This window comes from Hydra viridissima, unplaced genomic scaffold, assembly GCF_058129835.1.
Source record: "Hydra viridissima isolate aposymbiotic clone 2 unplaced genomic scaffold, HvirCarnegie_v1 scaffold_9, whole genome shotgun sequence".
Classification (NCBI taxonomy): domain Eukaryota; kingdom Metazoa; phylum Cnidaria; class Hydrozoa; order Anthoathecata; family Hydridae; genus Hydra; species Hydra viridissima.
Window position 1 is genome coordinate 1,672,729 of NW_028324308.1, and position 17,474 is coordinate 1,690,202.

General features: G+C 28.6%; 2 protein-coding genes across 3 annotated transcripts; both read left to right on the forward strand.

Annotated features, from left to right (window-relative positions):
- The first annotated feature begins 353 nt into the window (after positions 1–353).
- Positions 354–13,315, forward strand: LOC145185578 (uncharacterized). 2 transcript variants are annotated; one of them, XM_090097097.1, is made up of 13 exons: positions 354–945; positions 1,398–1,586; positions 2,335–2,544; positions 2,718–2,973; positions 5,405–5,629; positions 5,810–5,887; positions 6,267–6,468; positions 6,630–6,763; positions 7,194–7,351; positions 7,486–7,920; positions 8,044–8,121; positions 11,616–11,719; positions 13,032–13,315. In XM_090097097.1, exons 1-13 carry the CDS (start codon positions 445–447, stop codon positions 13,033–13,035), a joined length of 2,574 nt encoding a protein of 857 aa, XP_089953223.1. In that variant the 5' UTR covers positions 354–444; the 3' UTR covers positions 13,036–13,315. The 2 variants fall into 2 exon arrangements, with proteins under 2 accessions (XP_089953223.1, XP_089953224.1); XM_090097098.1 differs by having other exon boundaries at positions 752–945; positions 1,492–1,586.
- LOC149883543 (uncharacterized) lies at positions 13,032–14,547 on the forward strand. Its single transcript, XM_090097100.1, has 2 exons — positions 13,032–13,136; positions 13,961–14,547. The coding sequence occupies exon 2, from the start codon at positions 14,005–14,007 to the stop codon at positions 14,428–14,430; it is 426 nt and encodes a 141-aa protein (XP_089953226.1). The 5' UTR covers positions 13,032–13,136; positions 13,961–14,004; the 3' UTR covers positions 14,431–14,547.
- The last annotated feature ends 2,927 nt before the right edge of the window (positions 14,548–17,474 follow it).

A 17,474-nucleotide genomic window follows, 5' to 3' on the forward strand; every position in this document is an offset into this window, starting at 1 on the left:
ATATATATAGATATATAGATATATAGATACACACACACCTGAGCTCTTCAGACAGAAAATTTCCAAAATATTTGTTGTTTAATATTTATAAGTAAAGTTCTTATTCTAAAGTTAGTTGATATTAGTGATGTATCAGTTATGGCATTTTTCAGTGTAACATCTGGCTGGATAATAAATGAAAAAAGCCATATCCTGTACATTTCTTGTTGATATCCATTACTTATGAACATAAATTGATTGTGTTTATTTTCAATCATCTATAATGAATATTGATTCTTAAAAAGTAAAATGTTATAGTTACAAAGTTAATGTGGGTTTATATTTTTTAAACAAAATTTTTTGTCTTTCAAGGGAAGATTCTAAAAGAATTTTAATTAAGATATCAGTTCATTAAATATGAATCATTTTATTAATTGTACTTTTTTTAACAGCACAATGTAGAACATGAGTAATGAAAAAAAATCTCATGGTAAAACTCACAGTGGACATCGTAAATCTGAAATCAATCTAGCAATTTTTCTATTTCAATCTTCTTATCAAGGAAATTATCGAGATTTAAAAGATGTTATCAATTCAGAGAAAATTAAAAAAGAAAAACGTTGGTTAGCTTTAAATGCTCATGATGCAGAGGGTGTACCAATATTAGTAAATTGCATTCAAGGGTCTGCTCAAAAGGTGGAAGAAGGTGATCACCTAGAATGTCTGAAAATATTATCACAAACAGGAATTCCACTTGATGCAAAAGACAAACAAGGAAGAAGTGCTCTTCATTGGTCAATTTTAGTTGGCAAATATGAAATTTGTTGGTATTTGCTAAAACAAGGCGCAAAAGGCCACTCAGATGACTCAAAGAATAACTTTGATAAATCTCCATTGCATTTAGCGGTTACCATGAAACTCAGTAAATTTGTTAAGTTACTTCTTGGTTATGAATCTCAAAAGCAGGTATGTTTTAGAATTTTTTGTTCCACTAAAACGGAAAATCATTTTAATAGTTTTGGATAAACATTTAGTGTTTTTACAGTGTTAATAATTTTTTAAGTGAATTGTGACTAAAATTTATTGCATTTTTGAAAAATCTTTCAATACCAAATTTCACTTCAACTAATCTCAAAGCTTAAGTTTTGTAACAGCTTAAACCTTTGTCTTTAATAATTTTTAATGATTGAAATTCCACAGTTCTGCTGTGGATCAGCAGAATTCAGTGGAATTCTATTCCACAATTCTACAATTCTCTAGCAACAGGTGAGCTATATTTTCCTGTTGAATTGTAATATACTATTGAGTTAAAATCATTTACATTCAAAGGTAATTGTATCAAGTTTAAGTATGCAATAGTAATTTCAAGTAATACAAAAATGCTTTAAGAGAAAATCTCTCCATTATTTTTCTTGTAGTACTTAAATTGTGCAGACTCATCAAATACTACTCCACTATGTCATGCCCTACTAAAAAATGACCTGGAAATATTTCAGTTACTTTTGGTTGCAGGTGCTGATGTAAATGGCGACACAAACAATGGAAAAAGTTTAATTGCACATGTGATTGAAAATGGTGCTACTGAATTTTTAAGTGTAATGCTGAAGGTAAGTTTGTTACAAAAGTTGTGTGAGTTACTTATAAATAGTAAACTAGCGAAAGTTACAATATCTTACATATATAGATGAAAGTTGTAATATAATTATATATAGAAGTTATATAACAAGATACTTTTGAGCCATAGGCTCAAAGTATCTTGTTATGACTGTCATATAGGATCTATATATATAGCTTTTTAGTTAATTAGTTAATTAAACATCTATGAAGATGAATGATGAAAATGCATGTAAAATTATTTTTGGTTCAGAATTTGGGATTTCTCCTTCTGATAGTCTTACCAAAGCTTTGTGTGTAAAAGAAAAACTTTGTTTAGCAGTCCAACAGCTAGTTACACAAAGTTTTAAATAAATATCTTTTTTTCAGTTTGTTTTTATTTGTCTTTTCAAATTCCCAATCTTTGTAAGTTTTTAGTTAAATTGTTTATAAAGACTTCATTTTTCTAAAATACAATTTCAGTATGAAGGCCAATTTTGACTTCATTAATTAAAACCAATTTTAAATTGTAAATGCAGCAAGTTTATTGTACAATTGTTGAAGTAAAGTAGCACCATCATATGTTTGGCCACATCAAAGTCAGTGTAAACATACTAGTTGATGAGATTACAAAAATAAGATTTTTTTTAATCTCAGAGTTTCTGAATAAATGTCTTATCTAGAATGTCTCAGTTTCCAGTTATATAATTTTTGATAATTATATACATGCAAGAATTTTTTTTTCTATTTCTTTTAAACCAGCATAAAGTAAATTTATTTCCACTGGGAACAAACCAATTTAACATGATTCATTTGGCTGCTCATCAAAAAAACTGTGCCATTTTAAAACTTTTGGCTTCTCACTGTACAGTTAGCGAACTGCAGTCAAGAGATAAAGTTGGTAAAACCCCTCTGATGTATGCAGTTTATCATGGCATTGCAGAAAATGTTAAAATCCTTTTGGACAGTAAAGTAAGAGAAAAAAGTTTAAATAAATTTATTGTTTTAAAATGTTGCTTGGTACTCAAGTTATACTAATACAAGGACTAAATAATTTTTGGTAGTCTAAACATTTTTTCAAGACAAATATTTTGTGTTATGCTAAATATATCTTAAACTACTTAGCTATTCCTTGATTATTTCAGGTTGATGCTATGATGTGTTGTAATGAGGGTAAAACAGCTCTACATTTAACATGCTACAACAGTGATGCAAAATGTCTTGATCATTTGGTGAAGTATGATCAGGCTTTGTTAAACAAATGTGATTTTAACCACCATTACCCTATCCATTCTGCAATCACATTGAACAATCAAGTAATAGTTCGGGCTTTGTTAGATCATGGTGCAAATCCATCTGTGTTGGACAATGAAAAGCACACTTTGATTCATTATGCAACAGGTTTCTTATATTTATCTTTATATTTTATCTTTTTGTTAAAATTTTTGTTCTTAAAAGATATTTATCTTAGGAAAAATCATACTCAGTGAAAAATAATATTTTCCAATACTACTGTTTATTGGTGTAATTTTTTTTGGTAATTAACTATTAGTAAATTTTTTTTGGTTTATTTTTGTAGCAAAAGACAAAACTATTAGAAAGCATTTTAAATTTTAAAAAAACTTAAAAATTTTAAAAAAACCTTTAATAAATTGATTCCATTTTAATAGTTTTCTTTACTCTAATTTTATGGCAGACTTTAGAGCATTGAATTTGGAATAAACTTTGTGATTATTATGTTAAAAAATAAAAGAAACCTTTGATTTAAATTCTTCTACATTTTTGTTACATAAAAAACTAATAATGTTAATACAGCGGAGAAAATAGAATTAGCCTCACCTTTATTTTTTGTTCTAATTTAACAAAAATCGCAGGTAAACAATTATGAAATCTACTTTATTTCTTATTACTTCTACTACAACTAAAAAGTTTATAAATTGGTATGTTTAACTAATTCCAAATGGAAAAAAAATTAAAAGTATTCAATTTGTGGAGAAAATTGAATTAGCCTCATTAACGTTATATACAAAAAATAAAGAAAATATTTTGTTTTTACGCTCATTTAGTATTTAGTATAGCTTCCTGAATTTTTAATGACTTCAAATATGCGGTTTGACATACTAGTCACAAGATTTTGGATAGTTTCTATAGATATTTCATTCCAAGCTTCTCTGATACGAGTTTTCAGCTCCAAGGTGCATTCAAATTGCTTACCATTTTCATAAACCTTTCTAGAAAGTATTCCCCATAGATTTTCAATTGGGTTAAGATCTGGACTACGTGCGGGCCATTCCATTACGTGAATACTTTTTCTCTAAACCAAGCCTTTGTAAGCTTTGAATTATGGCTAGTAGCATTATCTTGTTGGGAAGTGAAAGTTTCACCCATCAATTCCTCACCATGTTCAAGTAAACTTATTTCTAATAAGTCAATGTAGTCCTGTGAATTCATTTTTGTTGAAATCCATGCCAGTGGAAGTTTTCCAGCAAAAGGAAAAAGCCCCCCAAACCATAACATTTCCACCCCCAAAGTTACGACTCATCTGAGTTTCTTTCTCTTTTCGAAGATCATGCCAGTAATATTGATAGCCATCAGGACCATCTAGATTGAACTTTTTTTCATCACTAAAGAGAACTTGATGCCACTCTTCTTGACAAGACATGTGTTCTTTCGCAAATTGTAATCTAACTTTTTTATGACGAGCAGTAAGTTTTGGTTTTGGTTTACGCTTTTTCCAAACTGTGTTTGGATCTTCATGTAAGATTTGTCTCACACGTTGAACAGATACAGGTAATTGTAAATTAGCACAATTTGAGATGCAGTCATGTGCTGAGCAACAGCACGACGTACAATAACTCGTTTAGTACGATTATCAATTTTACGTTTGCCACCACTTCCCTTATAAGCTCCATAATTAACGCCAATCTTGAAGTAATTGTTAACCACTTTTGGAGATCTTTTAATTTTCTTCGCAATTTCCCAATTAGATAAGCCTGTATCTTTGTATGCTTTGATTACTGCTAATTCTTCATTCGTTAAACGCTTACCACGTCCCATTTCAAATTAAGGTATCAAAAACCAAATGTTAAAAACTTTATGAGCACTGATTTCACAGTCTTTGTTTAACATACAAATAATAATAAAAAACTAACTCACAAATGCGTATCACCAGATCAAAATATACAAGTAAACTGAAAATAACTATTGATGAGGCTAATTCTATTTGTTACCGCAAATATCAAGTATTATACATTTTATGGTTTTATCAAATGTACCACAATTTAATTATGCTATATTATAATCTAAAAAGTTGTTGTTTGTAACAGTAATTATATGTGTGTGGATACAAAAGTTGTACCGCACAAACTTGTTTACAGATTTACAAAATATTGGATCAGCACATGGTGAGGCTAATTCTATTTTCTCCACTGTATAAGATATGTACATCAAAATTATATTTTAAAATCAGGGCCTTTTTAACCATTTAACCATTTTTAACTAAATGGGGCACTTTGCCCAGGAACATTTTTGAATCTCTTGCTAGCTTTTTTACAAAAAAAGTTTTGTAGTTAATTAGAGTTGTTCAGAACCCAAATAGTTTGAACCCAGCAATAGTTCCAGTGAGAGGGGGGTATATTGCAGTGAGAGGGGGTATATTGCATAGAGCCACTCCTTAACAACTTTCAATAAATCTCTTAAAATTAATGTGCTTTTTATTATACAAAATTGTTTATTATGAAATTTTGTCTAAAGATGGATGATTACCAAAGGAAAAAAGAGTTAATATGGTTTTATGGTATTTAAATTTAAACTATGTTTAATTGTTTTAAAGAGTATGCATCAACTGTGTGTCTGATGGAGTTAATTAGTATTGGGTTATCAGTAAATATTCCTGATCAGTATGGAGCCTATCCAATCCACTATGCAGTAAATGCTCCACCTGAAGGTGCAAGTGATGCAAAAATTAGTTATTTAAAGCAACTGGTAAAAGTTAATGCTGATTTGAGTGTTGTAGATGAGCAGGGTTGTCAACCAATACACTGGGCAGTTTGCACTGGTGAGAAAACTTATCTAACTTATCTTTTATGCTGAGTTGTTAAGCAAACTCCTTTCATTTTCTTTTTTATCATTTTATAATTATTTATTATGCTATTACACTTGATATATAATTATTCTATTTTTTTATTATTATTTATTATATTGTCTTTATTACTTTAAATATGAGTTATAATTTTAGGCAATGTTCAAGCTTTAAAAGTTCTGCTTATTGAAAATGTTGATCCAAACATTACTGCGAGCGACAGTTCACTTAGTTGTAAGTCTTTTAAAATATGTTCTAACAAAATACTTTTAATTCTAAAAATGTTAATAACAAACATAAAATTTACAAAAATTTTTCAAAAATCTACTGTACTTTATGACATTTTGATGCTTTAAAACATTAAGTATTAGTTCCACAGAATGCCATAATTAGCATTAGTTAATGTTAAGTAATAATTAGATTTTTAGTCAAATTTTTATTTGAATTTGAATATTGATTAAATTAACAATTTACTTTCTTTGCATCTTTGCATCTTGCATGTAAATTTACTTTCTAGGTTTGCATCTTACATGTAAATTTACTTTCTAGGTTTGCATCTTACATGTAAATTTACTTTCTAGGTTTGTATCTTGCATGTAAACTTACTTTCTAGGTTTGCATCTTGCATGTAAGTTCCAAAAACTTGAGTGTTTGGAGTTGCTTACACAACAACTTTCTATTAAAATTGATCAATTAGACAACAAAGGAAGATCAGCTTTGTTCATGGCTTGTGAATTAAAGAATACACCCAAATTTACTGAAGTTTTGCTTAATGCAGGAGCTGACTGTGATCGTCAAGACAAAGGTGGAAACACGTATGTTTTTATTTATGAAATTAGAAAATGGCATCCTGTATAATAGTATCAATACAAGTGATTAGGTGTCATATATCTTTTTTTAGGTTCCATTAAAAGTTAACAGTAGTTTTTTTTTAAATTAAGTCAACATAGCTTTTATGATTTTACTTTGAACTTAGGCCTTCCCATGTTGCTGTAATTAATTCAGCAGTAGATTCATTGTGGTTATTATCATTAAAGAGAGCGAACCTTGATGTTAAAAATAATCTTGGAGAAACTCCTTTGCACTTAGCATGCATGAATCTGGATGATGGTAATTTAGTCTGTTTACTTATATTTTTTAGATAAATAACTTATATGCAATTCACAAAATTCCATACACTGTTATCATTAAAATTAATAAAAAGTAGATAAAAAAAGCTTTTTTTTATTAACACATTAAGATTTATTTCTGATTAACCCAATTAACCCACCTCTCTATTGCCTACTAAACAGGCATTAGATTTTTTTTTTTTTTCTCTAAAGTCTTTGTAGATTAGTTTTGCTTGTAGCTATAGATTAAGGCATATATACTAGTAGTACATACTTTGTTGTGGAATTAACTTCTTAGGAGTATTTAGGGTTTTTTTTTCACTTGAACAAGAAAATTATGCAAGATTTTTTTTTCTAAGCATTATCTCGTTAATTTGAAGTTGGATTAGTTAAACTTTTTATTCAGTGGTTTTTTTGTTTTTTTTTAACAGCCCCATTCAGGTTTCTTCTTACAAGAAATTGTAATGTTAATTCACGACAGTTGAATGGATCCACTCCATTACACCTATCAGTATCAGCTAAAAGTTATGACCGCACTCTTCTACTTTTGCAGAAAAATGCAAATTGCAATGTACTTATGCATGGCAAGGTAGAAGTTTTTAATGGTTTATCATTTTCTTTTTTTAAATTCTTTCAGCATTCAAACAATGTTTACTCAATAAAAAATGTTAAAATGACCTCAAAGTTGCCCTCTCATTAGTAAGTCATTTTTCCATGTTAAAGGATGAGTATTCACCTTTGGATCTTGCACTTGAAAATGGGAATTATAAATTGATCAAGTTACTTAGATGCTATGGTGCACAAACAGGACATCTCATGTTAAGCAATGCTGCAATTAGAATTCAACATTGTTGGAAGATGTATCGCAAACGCTGCTTTCCAAAGTCAAAAGAAACTATCTGTCATGGGAGTTTATGTAACTCCTCAAATGCAAGCGAAAGTGTAAGTGTATTAGATGCAAAAAGGAATCAAGATGGTTCTGATCTAAGTATTGGTTGCTATCAAGCTTTATCTAACAAGAAAGTCGATAGCTTGGAGTCTCTTACAACACATATATCGATAAACAATTCACTAGAAGAAACACCCTTACAGAACATTTTTAGTAGCTTTCTTACTGAAAGCTACAAAAAAGAATTTAAAGAAAGAATTGCTGATGGGGTGAGTTGTATTTAGTACTGTTTTTTGCTTTTATCTCAATTTTTTTAACAATAAAATTAATAGTTTTCTAAAAACAATCAGCAAGTGTTGCACCAAGTTTTGTTTCAAGGTTTTCTTTTGTAGAATCATGAAATTGAGTTAATGAGAAAATTGATGCGAGAAACTGAGAAGTTACTTGTAAGAGCTAAAACAGTTAGTCAAGTAAGATTTTTTTTTTTTTTTTTTTTTTTTTTTTTTTACAAAACTCACTTTAAAAAATAAATAAAAAAGTTAACCCAATTATCATTCCTGCCCCGAAATACTGTAAGCAAAAATACTAAAATTCCTTATTATAGTACAACGTTCAAATTAACTCTCTTGTTATCATTAGCCAATCAAAATGCTGATTTTCAACTGCCGTTCTTTTTTATTAAGTCTTTTTAAGTTGGGTCAAATTTAAGGTCAAATTTTAATGGAGTTAAGTGTTCAAATTAAGTAAATAAGTGTGTTTTAAAGTTTTTTAGTAATAATAAGAGAAATTATAGCTGCATGTGATACCAATGTAACTTACAAAAAATTTAGTAATGAAGCAAACTGTAAATACATACATACATACATACATACATACATACATACATACATACATACATACATACATACATACATACATACATACATACATACATACATACATACATACATACATACATACATACATACATACATACATACATACATACATATAAATCTATTTTTATTTAGCTTATAATGTTTGTAATATGATTTTTTTATTGATTTTGTGTCATAATCACTAGATGATCTAAAGTGATATAAACTAATATCATTTTTCACATATTTATATTTTTTATTTATTTATTAGAAATGTATATTGACTCTTAACAATAAATACATAAACCATTGTATCATTTATTTTGTTTTCTTTAAATTATTCTTAAATCTATTCTTTAATGAGGAAATTCAGTGAGAAGGGAGTTTTGAAGAAGTTTTGAAATGCATCAGAGCCAGAATTTTTATAGATCTCTTGGTTGAAGGTCCTGAACAATCATTTGACACACACAAAAGCAAATTCAACTTGCACCCTCCCCCCCTATCATTTGACATCCACTCGCTCGTTTTCTTGATTGTTTTTAAGACAGACAAGAGTTCTTCCTATATCTTGTGCTGTTAGTAACATTTTTTCAAAATTGTTTTGTGTGTCATAATCACGTAGATTTAAAAAGGCTTGTTTCATCTCAGACATTGCTTGGACCATAATGTAGTGTGAATTCCATCTGGATTAGCAAGGCTTTGGAATCGTGTTATAAGAGACTCCCTTTTCATCACATGCTTCAGTTAGTAATTTTCAACAGGTTGCTGAATGAGACCATCTTGTAGTAAGCTTATTGAGTTTATGTACAGCTGCTATGAGAATTGGCTCTGATTCAACTGTTAATTGAAAGATGTCATTGAGTTTTTGATCACAAGGCTTTTGCATTACTTAGGCTAGCTGTCATATTTGCTACTCTATCAACTATACAAAATATTTCTTGAGAAATTTTAAGAACTGGGTTTTCCTCTTTTTCTAGTTTGTCAATTTCTTTACCAATTTTGATTCCAGTATGCTTGCCATTAAATTTTACAGCTTTTAAGTTAAATGTATATAGCCTCCACAAAAGACAAATGTAGTGTATTGTAAAGCAGGCTTTGATGTCCAATGATCAGTAGTAAGTGTGACTGCTTATACATCCAGATCATTATTTTTCAATCCAGATCATTATTTTTCAATCCAGATCATTATTTTTCGATCCAGATCATTATTTTTCGATCCAGATCATTATTTTTCGATCCAGATCATTATTTTTCGATCCAGATCATTATTTTTCGATCCAGATCATTATTTTTCGATCCAGATCATTATTTTTCGATCCAGATTATTATTTTTCAATCCAGATCATTATTTTTCGATCCAGATCATTATTTTTCGATCCAGATCATTATTTTTCGATCCAGATCATTATTTTTCGATCCAGATCATTATTTAGTTTCTTGTTCAGAATATCTTGAAGACACTCGTGCAACAGTGGAAGTTTATATTTTGCTTTTAGTTTATATTTGTATAAGTTTATATTTATATTTTACTGCTGCTCTTAATAAGATTGAAATCATGAATAAATTCTTTGCATGCATTTTGGTCTGCAATTTTCAAAAGTAATTTTAATCTTACAAGGACCCTTGTGATGGACATAGCGATTTCTTGCTGTCTATCAAGTATATAATTTTGTCTTTAACACTTTTTTTCTTTAATTCTTTCAAGTCTTAATGTTCTTTTGTGGATGTTAAGTTTTTAGGTGATAAAACGTTGTAGATGTTGACCCACTTCTGTATGAGAAAACTGTTGGTGTGTCCTTATCATAAAGCCTGTCACCTCATGTTGACCCACTTCTGTATGAGAAAATTGTTGATATACCCTTAATATGACACTTGTCACATCATGTTGACCCACTTCTGTATGAGAAAATTGTTGATATACCCTTAATATGACACTTGTCACCTCATGTTGACCCACTTCTGTATGAGAAAATTGTTGATATACCCTTAATATGACACCTGTCACATCATGTTCAAAAGAGAATTTAATAAAGTTAGTGATAAAATTTAGAATAATAAATTTTTGACAATAATTGAAAATCAGTGACAAAATTTGAAAAGTAAAGTTGTGCACTTGGTATTAAGCAACACATCAGCCAAAATGACATCACAAGGTTAATTAGAGCTTAAAAGTTATACAAGCCATTGTTTTGGCTAATGTTCTATCAAACTTGTGCAAAGTTGAGGTTACTGATGAATAAATATTCTATTTTAGACTGCTAAAATTACTTCAAAATTATAAACCTTGTGATGTCATAGACTTTTTTGAAATGTCTAACTGTCTGTAAAAATCTAGCTGTTCAACCTAACTAAACAAACCATGGTAAAATCAATAAAACCATGGTAAAATCAATGAAACCATGGTAAAATCAATGAAACAAGCACCATGTTATGTTTTTAAGAAAGTTTTAGCGTAAAAACGCGACTTAAATTTTCTAAATGACCAACATATCTAAACAAACTTTGATCAATAAAAAGAAAAACTAAAAGAAATAGAGCATGTGAGTTATTTGTATCACGTGATACTACTTTTGGTTTCCTCGTAATGCGCATATTTTTTTGTAATAAGGTTTAAAATCTTTAAGTCCAAATCTCACAAAACGTTAATGAACAATGAAAATAGTTTTTTAAATCTTATCTTTAAATTTTGAAAAATATTGCCATATAAGGAGATGGCGTTGTTTTTTTTCCTTATCACTAATCACGTTTGCAAAGAAAGTTAAACTCTTCAAAAAATTGAAAATCTTCTATTTTAATTGAGAGTTTTAACGTAAACCCTCATAATTGATTATTTTGATTAAAAATAATATTGATGTAGTTATAACAATTAATCATCTTGATGGTTAATTGTTATAACTACGAAAAAAATTTTAAATTATTTTAAGTAACAGTATTGCTTTAATGAATTATTTTAACCGACATGCTTCATTTTCAATTGATGGTTGAATTGATCGTTTTTTTCGGTTAAAACGATTACATGTGTTGGTTTTCCGCTCTTTAATATGTACATATATATATTTGTGTGTATATATATGTATATACGTATATATATACAAACACATATGTAGGAATCAGAAGACCTTATTAGTAGTGAAGCTTTTCGCTCAATGAAAAGACGAACAAAGCTGATTATGGATGACCAAAGAAAGAAATACCCTTATGCATTAAATAGGTATGTGTTTTTTCAAAATTTAAAAATGCTAAATTACTCAAAAATGTAAAATTGTTAGTTTTTAGTGCTAATATATTCTTCTGAACTTTTGGAAATGCATTTCATATTGAAATAAAAATCCAATGTCACCTTTTTTCTTTTTTTTTACGTTTTTATTTTATCGCTTTTTTTTTTTTCATTTTTGATTTAGAATTCTTACCTTTTGAATCTAAGTTTTAATAATTTTTAACTTTTATAAATTTTTTCGTGAATTTAAAAAGATAAAGAAAATAGTATTTAAGTAGTTTGGTACTATTTATTTTAGTTTTATCTTTATTTATTATTTTAGTTTTATCTTTATTTATTACTTTAGTTTTATCTTTATTTATTATTTTAGTTTTATCTTTATTTAAACTCAAATTAAGCAAACTATTAATTCCATTTGGTCATGAAACCAAGATTTTGCCGTGAAAATTGGTAGGAAGACTTGGTTCCTACAGGCAGTCAGTTTATATCACAGAATGTTGGTGTAGCTATTTTGTTTAAGGAAACCGTTAAAAAATCTTAAAACCATTCTGTAGTTCTTACGCGTCCGAATAAAACCACTTTCTTCCACGATAAAGTCAAAATATTACTCTTCTCAATTACAAGCTGTCAAAACTTGAAAAACTTGGGGAAAGCTATACATATACATTTTTGTCTAGCTTTCAGCTGTGGTTTTATGATTGCTGCCTTCCACTCCATTAGGTACATTTTTAAGCGCTTACAGGCGCCAGCTGCGGGCTCTGTGCGGCATTAATTAAAAGCTTTCACTTGAACAGAGTTAAGTGTGATGATTCTACTCTGTTGTTGTTTGTTTTTTTTTTGTTTTTTTTTTTTTATATATACATATATATTAAAACTCTAGCTACTTAAACCTAATTATTTTTGTAATTGAGATTGTTATGGGACCTTATCCATATTCGATTCAGTCCATATTAACATCATTATTATTTATTAAATTTTTAGTTTTAAATAATGTATGGAATTTTACTAGGTCCGTGCTACATTTAGACCTACATTTTGAAGGCGAATTCTTATTGAAAATTAGTTGTAAATGGTCTTATATTTTTAAATTCACAACGAAAATAGAAAATCTTTCTTTGCCACGTATGATTACTTTTATATTATAATAACATGATTTTAAAAAAGAAAGTTTTTAAAAAGATTTTTTAAAAAAAGCAGTTTTAAGGGTTCAAAATTAAATTCTCAAATATTTTCCTGTCCGTTGACTGCGGCCATTTTGTATAATGTAACAAGAAAAATTTGCAACCATTTGTTTTTATATTTTCAGATAGACATCACTTTGATGGGGGCAATGATCAGTGAGAACAACTGATGGACTATTTTTCTACTCTTATTAAAAGTTGTAACACAATGTTCACTTTGTAACTATGTTGTAATATATTTTGAATTTCCATTTTTTATTTTATGTAAAAATCATTTGTACATTTGTATTTACATTTGTATTTAACAAGGATTTTAAGTTGCTTTTTTAAAGTTTTTATTAGCGTAATTTGTTGAAAATGATACTTAACAATTTTTAGTCTATGAAAAAAAAATTATTAGACAGTCAAATAATGGTTGTATTCTATCAGGCTTATGTTATAATTAGCTGAAAGGTACAGCTTTTAGTCACTTTTATAGTTTAAAATTATACTTAGTTATCTTAAGTATTTATAAAAACAAAAATCACAATTTTTTTTTTTTTTTTTGCCAGCTTTTTGAACGATATTTTTTCAGTAGGGCGCCGTTTCATACAAATTATCAGCCTTAATATCAGTGTGAGAAATTGTTTTCATAAAGTGAATTACCGTGGTGTGACCTAACAAAGTCCTATGCTTTAAGAAAGTCCTAATTAAGAAATGATTAATTTTGTATATATAAAATAAAACATTTAGAGAAAAAAAATCGAGTTTTTTTAACTAACTAGATATGTAGTTAAAATGATTAAGTTATTTTCCCCAATGTTTTATCTTATATATACGAAATTTGTCATTTCCTAAATTAGGACTTTCTTAAAGCATATGACCTTGTTAGGTCACACCACGGTATATCTCAAGGACTTTTCCCAGTATTTAAATCAGTAAAAATTTGTTACTAAGTATATTTACTTTAAAAATAACTGATAATTTTTTATGAAACGACTTCGAAAGCAATTTTTTTTTTTTTGAAAATATTTATCATGTAGTTGCAAAAACACACTAGAAATTTACCTTTTAGGTATCTGTTTCGATGAAATCAGTTCAAATGTAATATTCTAAAAAATGAATGATCATCTCAAACGATCTAACTTAAAACAGGCGGATTCGCTCTTTCAGACTGTGGAGCAAATCAACGGTTTAAACATAAACAGTGGTTCGGAATCTGCTGAATCTGTACTTTTGCCTGAAGAAATAATAACACTGGAGCAACTTGATACGTTGAAACAGAAATGGGAAACTGAGAAAGCTGAGTTGGTTGAAAAAATTCGAGAAATCGAAAGTACATTGCAAAATCGTTCTTCGCTCTTTATAAGCGAAATAGAACTATATGAGCTCTCGCAACAAGAAAATCTCTTGCACCATGAATTTAATTACAAACTTGAAAAAATGGAAAAAGCAAAAGTGGAATTAGAGGATATTAAGCAACAGTTAGAAGAAATCAACGTTGTAGAGGCTCTGCAACGTGACATTTATAATCATGGCACGTGAACAAACTTAAATAGACTTGTGAATCACCACAGTCTTAAACTGATCGGATGATTTTTGTCTTGTTTTTTGTTGTATTTCACTATGAGGTGTATGACTTAATTTCTGGTTAACTTTTGGGCTGGGGGAGGTATCGTTTTTAGGTGAACTTTTCCATGTTAAGTCCAAATGTTTCTCAGTGGACCTAAAGAAAATTAAGATTTACGCGTGATGTTTTAGCCTAAAACTATTTAAGCATCAAAGTTCTACTTTTGGTATATTAGGGGGAAAAAACGACTTTAAATTTTTCTTGTGAAATTAAACTTATTTTCTGTGAACGTCGCGATTTCCTGCAGAATTTTTTTTCTTTTTTGACAACTAAATGGCACAATAATCAACAATTGCATAGCAATAAGTACATAGTATTCTAACAACTACAAATACAACGTTGTTGGAAGACAATTGTTTATAACGAAATGTGCTATAAAATCTCAAAATTCGACACCAACTTGTTGAAAGTTCATTAGAATTGAAGTATCGTTTATAGAAGAAGTTGATGAAAACTCGGCTCCTAATAACTTTTTTACTTTTTATTTGTCCTAAAGCCGAAATAAAAGAAAAACCTCGTGACACTTGTCCTCAGGTTAACGTTTGTTGAAAAAATTGCAAAAGCATACCAGATAAGTATTAGTAGGGGAGAGGGGGTAGCATTAGTACTTTTCGACAAGAAATTAAAAAATAAAAAGAATTTTGGAAAAATCGGAAGCAAATGATTTTCTCTAATTTTTAAATGTACTAGCAAATTTTTAATATAAATTATGTTCAGAAATCTAATGGTTGAGTATAATACTCTTGAATTTCATAAACAGTTTTTTGTTCCAATTCTTCCTTACATGCGGAGCATTGGTACACAACGTGTTTATATTACTACAGTAAGAAATTTCATTTTAAAAAATGTACAGTTTGAATGAAAAGTAAAACAGATTTTAAAACCAACAAAGTATTTTATATTAGGAAACAGATAATTTATTTAAATAACTGGTATTTAAACAATTATATTAAAGTTTCATAGTGTATGAAAGCATTACCAAAGCATTTGAGAATAAAAATCTTATTGTAAAAAATATATTTTACCATACTCCACCAAGTATATATCTACAGAACAGATACTAAAAATTCTGTACAAATGCTTCATGATTTCAATGTACCAATCCTAGCCCTTTACGAGTGAGTTCTTCAAAGTCAAATTTTTTTATGTACTGAAAAATTTTCAATTTTTTTTTTTTTTTTTTTTTTTTTTTTTTTTTTTAAGTTTTAGGTTAAAATTTAAATTTGAACAAATTAAATCAATAAAAAACACTCTCAAAAGTAGCATATTCCCCATACACAGTTAAACATGAAAAAAACTCAACGTAGCGGCAAAATAAACAAAAGGTAAATTTAGAGGTAATAAATGCTTGGAACCAAACAATATTTTTTGTGGAAGAAGTAGTTATAAACAACATTCGGTATCTGCATTCAAAAGTTGAAATTGATTTAAAACGGCTGAATATTTGCCTGTGCACCAATGCTCACCCTGTATCAATGCTCCCCCCCACTCTCACCTATATCACTCCTTTTAATGTCATGTTTATTTTAAAAGGAAACATTTTAATACTTTTAATATTATTCTTATAATAATAAAACATATTTAATACTAATAATGATATTCTTCTAAGTAATTTACACCTATTGTTGGACAGTACTCTTATTTCAAGCGATTTCATATCGATAAGGACATAGGATGTTAATTATTTTTTCATAAATAATTCAACTTGGAACCATTTTAAATGCAATGTAAACATCTTAAAGATCACATCATTCCTTCTCTGTAGCTGAAAGGTAAAATTATGCAATTCTTATCAATTCTTAAAATTTTTAAATTAACCACTTACTTGCCTTTTAAAAAACTATAAGAAATGTGCAGAATAATTTGGATTTGTTCGAACTAGTTTCTCGTTTTCTATCAATTATAAAGCTACGTCAACCGATTTGTCTTTTTGGAATGTTTTGCTATTATAACCATTTATCGTAAAAAACCGTTTAGTGCCAAAAATCTGACTCTCACAGTTTTTTTTTTGTTTTTTTTAACGTTGCCTAAAACGAGAATTTCAATTTTTCCTTTAAATGTCTCCTATCACGTTCACAAAAAAATTCCAAGACACATCAAAGGTTGCTTTACAGATTCATTAAAATGGAAAAAAAATAATTTTCAGTTATAGAGCGAGAACGAGGAAGAGGATCGTGTATGTTAAGATAGATAAAGATTACAATCTACGTAATCAGATTTGTACATAAAAACCAGTTCTAAAAGAGCTAGTACCTCGACCGTTGTAAACTTTTTTATAAAAAATAATTTACTTAAAAGACCAGTTCATTATGTAAAAATCTAAATGCAATTGGAATTAAATATTTAAATATGCTAAAAGTAAAACAGTGTATAGCAAGACTATCAGAAACCTAAAAAAAAAAGTGAATTTGGTTCATTTTGACAAAAAGTATTTGAAATGAAAGAATAAAAAGTTGCAGTCATTACGAACATTAAGAAGGCAATCTCAGCCTCAGCAGGGTTTTATTAGAGTTATTTATTAGAGTTAACTATTAAAGTCAGGAATTATATGAGTTATTTGACAGTATGATGATGGAGGTGTCGTTGACAAGTTTTCAAATTTCTGCAGCGACATTTTTAAAAATTACAGCCAACTTAAATTCGTTGTTAGCATCACATCGAATTATTACAAAAATATTTACTTATGATAGCAAATTTAGGCTTTATTCGGTTTCGTAAAAATATATCTGATTTATTCTGGTGTGACAAGATTAATAGTTAAAAAAGGTTTAAACTGAACACCGCTTTAAAAAGCGGGTATTATTAAAACTCGGTTTTGTTAGTGTAAAAGGGGTATAAACTCGAGAGACTTTCATGACAACCTAATAACACGATACTGATATTGATTAATATTGATCACTATTTATATTTATTAACTCTTTGATGTCTTTCCAAGAGTTTTTCTTTTGTTGATATTTTG

Bases quoted from the DNA above. Each gene is read 5' to 3' on its own strand.
- LOC145185578 (XM_090097097.1), top strand. From the start codon at position 445: ATGAGTAATGAAAAAAAATCTCATGGTAAAACTCACAGTGGACATCGT. The intron at 2,545-2,717 runs GTAAGAGAAAAA...TGATTATTTCAG, and splicing joins AAATCCTTTTGGACAGTAAA to GTTGATGCTATGATGTGTTG. The intron at 6,764-7,193 runs GTAATTTAGTCT...TTTTTTTAACAG, and splicing joins ATGCATGAATCTGGATGATG to CCCCATTCAGGTTTCTTCTT.
- LOC149883543 (XM_090097100.1), top strand. From the start codon at position 14,005: ATGAATGATCATCTCAAACGATCTAACTTAAAACAGGCGGATTCGCTC.